The sequence below is a fragment of the Papaver somniferum genome, unplaced genomic scaffold (genome assembly GCF_003573695.1).
Source record: "Papaver somniferum cultivar HN1 unplaced genomic scaffold, ASM357369v1 unplaced-scaffold_132, whole genome shotgun sequence".
Taxonomy (NCBI): Eukaryota; Viridiplantae; Streptophyta; class Magnoliopsida; order Ranunculales; family Papaveraceae; genus Papaver; species Papaver somniferum.
The window spans coordinates 19,369,353-19,374,967 of record NW_020622381.1 but is presented as its reverse complement, the minus strand read 5'-3'; the positions used below and the strand labels follow the sequence as shown (position 1 = coordinate 19,374,967).

General features: G+C 35.9%; 1 protein-coding gene across 1 annotated transcript; it reads left to right on the top strand.

The window, feature by feature from the left end:
- The first annotated feature begins 761 nt into the window (after window positions 1-761).
- Window positions 762-3,716, top strand: LOC113333320 (rho GDP-dissociation inhibitor 1-like). Its single transcript, XM_026579831.1, has 5 exons — window positions 762-1,379; window positions 1,482-1,548; window positions 2,061-2,279; window positions 2,435-2,559; window positions 3,290-3,716. Exons 1-5 carry the CDS (start codon window positions 1,089-1,091, stop codon window positions 3,365-3,367), a joined length of 780 nt encoding a protein of 259 aa, XP_026435616.1. The 5' UTR covers window positions 762-1,088; the 3' UTR covers window positions 3,368-3,716.
- The last annotated feature ends 1,899 nt before the right edge of the window (window positions 3,717-5,615 follow it).

Sequence of the window (5,615 nt, the reverse complement as noted above, 5' to 3'; positions counted from 1 at the left end):
AAATCCGAGGAATTCCCACTTCCCTCATTGGAGATGGTCTAACGATCCGTGCATTCGAACATGGAGAAAGAGAACCAAACTTTAAACTACGGTTTTGTGTTCCCACTTCTTTTCTCCGTGAGAGTCAGCCTAAGAGCAACCACAGTGGACGATCAAACCCATAAATATGGTTCAGAAACGAAACACAGTGGGACGGACTAAAGACTAAAAGCTAGATCAAAACCAAATCCCAGAATATATTTGGTCTGGGACCAAGACCAAAACTAAATATAGTCGAGCGAACGTATAAAGTGATCCTGCAATGGGGCGGGTGTATAAAGTGATCTTGTGATGGGGCGGATGTATAAAGTGATCCTGGTTGATGGGACGGATGTATAAAGTGATCCTGTGATGGGGCGGATATATAAAGTGATCCTGATGTATACTTTTTTCCCGAGCGAACATTATATGTGTGCTCGACCAAATTTACTCTTCCACCCTAGTGCAACACCACGGACTAAACTCAAATTTGATCGTTTTTTTTTGGTCTTTGGTTTTGATCGCACCATTGCAGTTGCTCTAACCATCTAAACACGTAGAATTTTCAAGGGAAAGGGTCAGAAATCAGAAGTCAAGCAAACTATCCACCCAATATCAGGCTGTGCATTAGTATTGTTGTTGTTAGGTCTTACTTTAAAAAATTAATCAATCGTGCCCTTGGTGAATAATGTAATCTTGCTAAGTGCCCTTCACGATCTCTCCACATCTCTCTCTCTTTCTATCGCATATACACATTCACTTCCCCGCCTATTATTGATGCTTCATCAAACCTCTCTCAAGTCTCAACCAACCCATCTCGCTCTGTTCTTGTCTCCAACTTTCAACGACTTTCTACATTTTTGAAAAAATGGCAAATTTGGTTCGTCTTTAATACTAGTTCTTTGGGTGGGTTTCCATTTTCACAAGAATACCAAAAGTCTTCCTACATAGAGCTGATTTAGAGTGTATTTTCCATCGCGGAGTGGTGTTGCTGCTATTCTTAATTGTTGGTTTTGGGGGTTTTTGTAATTTGATTTAGTGGGTTTTTTCCCGTGGGTGATGTTTTTCTGATGTCTTTGGGTGTTGGAGGTGCTTCAAATTTGTCTGAAAACATGAAATTTGATGATGCAAAAGAGGGTTCAAATATGAACAATGGAGGAGTCTCTGAAGTGACAACAACACTACAAACTGATAAAGCACAAGATGATGTTGTTAGTGCATCAGAAGACAAGAAGATAAGTGAGAAACAAAGGAAAGACTGCACTTCTGCTTATACTACTGATCAAGAGGATGATGACGATGACGAGAAGATAGATTTGGGTCCTCCTAAAAGTATCAAACAACAACTTGAATTGGATAAGGTTTGCTCAGTTGACTAATGCTGGTATTTTTGAAATCATGATTTTGTTTTGATAATTAAAAGATTAGACCTCATAGAAATTTATTTATGTTTGTGATTTCAGGAAGATGAGAGTCTAAGAAGGTGGAAAGAGCAGCTACTTGGAAGTGTTGATCTTGAAACTGTTGGAGGTATGTACTTACATTTCCTTATATTTTCTTTATTTTTTTATAGATCAGCCCGTGGACTCGAATTAATAACCTCAAGTAAATGAGACTCAATTGCCATCTAGGACTAGCAGGTCATGTACTTAATCTCCTCTTATATCTACAAATTTGTAAATTATTTGAATTTTCTCACTGCACATTACTTATGTATTTCATATGAAAATAAAATGGTTTGGGATAAAGGTTGAAATTTGAAACACATTTCTCTATTTCTTTTAGTATACTTTGATGTGGCCATTTGCTTGTTTAATAATATACTTCGTGATCACTTGTACCAAAATCATTTTTGCAATGCGGATAGGGAGCTTTATTCAGAAAAGCAGAAAAACTGCCATAACTATTAGAGATAGGTGCACACAGTTTGAACTTTGTAATGCTTCCTAATAAACTTGGTAGTTGGTACTGGGTAGAGTGTTCATTTGATCTGCAATTCCTAGGAATAATCAAAATTCATGGGTTGGTTTCTATTACTGCAGAATCTCTGGAACCAGATGTTAAGATCCTTAGTCTTGCGATTCTCTCCCCTGATAGGTCTGATCTTGTTTTATCAATTCCTGAGGTTGGTAACCCAAAAGGTTTATGGTTTACCCTAAAGGAAGGTAGTCGTTACAGCTTAAAATTCTCGTTCACAGTCAACAACAACATTGTTTCAGGCCTAAAATATACCAACACAGTTTGGAAAACTGGGATGAAAGGTGAAAACCCATTTCTTCTCGCATTTGTTTCTATTGCCCTCAAGAAAACAACCTTATTTTATTAGCATCTACTGATGAATCATTGTAAGATTAAGTTTTCAAACAGTATGCATCATCTGCGATATAATTGATTTTGAACATTGTTTGTACTTTAGTTGATAGAAGAAAAGAAATGCTTGGAGTTTTCAGTCCTCAAGCAGAGGCATACACTCATGAGATGCCTGAAGAAATCACTCCTTCTGGTATTTTTGCTAGAGGATCATATTCTGCTAGAACAAAGGTACTAAGCTTTCTCTTTGTTTTTATTTTGTTCAACAATAAAACTGCTGCTAGAACAAAGGTAGTGAGCTCTCTCTTAATTCATTTGCTAAGAAATCCGAAAGTTGCCAAGAAATGCTCTTACATCACTTTGCTTGTTATACACCTAGATTTATGACAGTGACACTTGTGTTGTTACAAGTTTCCACCACCAAGTTTTCAGAATCCAACATTATGATATGGCATATGCATATGTACATCAAATTGGAAATTTTATATACAAAAGCATTGAAATGACTCGATTTTAATATATTTTTCCTTTTGTTTATTGCTTATATATAAAATGCAAGTCTTAAGAAATAATTCCCTCCAAAGTTACCAATTCTGGACTCAGTTTGCTCTTAATGATATTGTTTTTTCACTGGGAAATGAACTTATAGCTTTGATATTTTGTTTATGGGGAACCTATAAGCCTAATAGTGGACTGAAAGTTTGGCAAATGTGTAGCGACCCTATTATGATGAAATGTTCCTGAAAAATCGTATCTGAAAACTAAAGAGATTGTCTATGCAAAATATGGTTAAGCATGTAACTGTGATTTTGTGTTCAGTTCTTTGGAGAAAAGTAAAGAAAAAACCTTCTTGTTTTGTCATTGGAATTAGAAACTACGCATTGCTCTTTGAGTTATTGCTTTTGAGCTCCAACTAAAATCTTATAAAGTTATTTACAACTCTTCCAATTCGTACTTGCAGTTTGTGGATGATGATAATAAACGCTACTTAGAGATGAACTACACCTTTGACATCAGGAAAGATTGGCCGTCAGTTTAAAACCAGATATAGTCCGCAGCACTTCCTTCCTTAGATCGTTGCATGGCTCAACTATATATTTCCTTCATATCAAATCCTTCCCCACCTTGATATATAGTTCTGAAACAACAGAATGCAAGAAGAGAAGAAAAGCTGCACAGTCAATTTCGTGGGAACCTTACAAAATGTGAAAGACATCTTGATCTAAGTAAGGGATAGAGTTTTCATTTTTTATTCGTTTCTGCAAATATTAACAGGGTTATGAATAACCCTTCATTTGTTTTCATGAAACTTCATGTTATGTTAAGGTTCATTTATGCATGGGCATGTAAACCATATGTATAGGAGACTCGTTGATTTATAATGATGAATATGTTGAAAGTAAGTCATGATTTTGTACTCTATTCGATTTCTAATGCTTTTCCGAATGAGTTAATTTGATGATGGCTAAAGTAGTTTAATTCGCTCCTTGCTCCTACTCGGTTGTGGAGCGAGGAGCAATAAATTAAGATTTGGAACTCGCCAAAATTCGGCCTAATACTCAGATATACTTACTAGAGATTTGGAGTAACGTTGATCATATACACTGCTACTAACGTCGAAACTGGAAAAGTTGGTTGTATTTATCAAAACTGGAGAAAGTTTGACTTGGAACTTGTCAAAACTCGAACAATATGACTTAAAGTTTGCCAAAACTCTGAATCCGTGAGGAATTGTCAATCCCCACGGCAAACTAGCGTGTATCGAGTAGCTTAAAAATCGATGATTTTAACTACTCCAATGACGACATTTATAGGTTATAGGTATGAGTTTCTGAATTCAAGTAGAGTACAAAGTGGTGATGGGGACAGAGACGGTCCTAAAACAGCGCCGCAGGTGCGATGTACATGGCTAACGCCTTTTACAAGAGGAAAAGATGGTTTAGTCCAAAAACGCGTCAAAAAATACGGATAAGTCCATCCCGAGTTAACTAGATACAGTTTAGTCCAAAAATTATTTAAAATACAATTTTTTTTTTTGTTAAATAGACCTTGGATTTGAATTCCTGGGTGATAAGACAAGTAAAATATCATCATTGTTCTAATGACCAGGAATTCAAATTCAATGTTCTAAGAGCATCTCCAACAGAAGGTGTAAAAAATCTTATGCGGACTTTTTATTTAGTCCTTTTATTTATGGGGTCTACACATAGAGTAAATACAGGACCTCATAACATGACGTGGAGGTGTAACCGGAAATGCGGATAACACTTTCTTGAACTCCTTCATAATTATTAATTGGTCCCTCTTAACTTGTAAGACCCTACTATTAGAGATGGATTTATGCCAAACGAGGATTTAAAATCCTATATGTCACTAAAAATAAATAGATCCGCCCTTTCTTGGAGATGTTCTAAGGGTATTTCACCCAAACTGTGTAACTACTTTAATCACTCACAGACTAAATTACCCCTTCTTTATCAAAGTAAAAAGAAAACGACGATGAAGCACGGAAAATAAAGATGAGAAAATACAGAGTAATCAATTGTCAAATTAAACAAAAGAAAGAGGATTTATTTTATTTTTGTCTGCGTTGAATGATTTTCGGATCGGCCAAAGGCGAAAATTGGGTTTCTGAGTTATTTTTAACCGATTGATTAGTAAGATTTTGGATAGAGAAATACCCAAACAAGATTAGTTGAAAAGAGATACAACAAGATTACTGCCAAGATTTCTTCTCGTGGTATAATCATGGGTCTGATCGTTGTTAATTGGCAAGGGTTAGGAATTAGGTTCATTGGTTGAGATGCAGGCGCACTCGGTGGTTCAAGCTTGGATCGATTGTGAATAAAAGTTTGAAAAGAAAATTCAGAGAAGAATGACTGTTTCCGATGAATAATAAGGATTGCTAAGTGTTTTCGAAGTGATTGAAGTCTGTTGATATTTAGGAAGAACGGGTCTTACTCAAACTCGAGTTCTTTATGATTTTGAGCAAGTTTTCAAACAAGAACACAGCTGAAAGGAAGGGTGATGTTGACGTTGTTTTAGGAGATCAAAGATGGTAGTATGAACTACGAAGTCTTAAGGGCATGTGAATGGTAAGAAATGTTTGGTTTGTTCTCGGATTTAAATTTGCTGCAGGGAAGGTGATACTGTAGAATTCCAAAGAACAGAATATATGGAGACCGGAGAGATATGACTACATCTTTAACAACTCTGATAAACTATTCATTAATCAAAAACAACCTTAAATATACATTAGATACATTGGACTCTTAACCACTAACCAT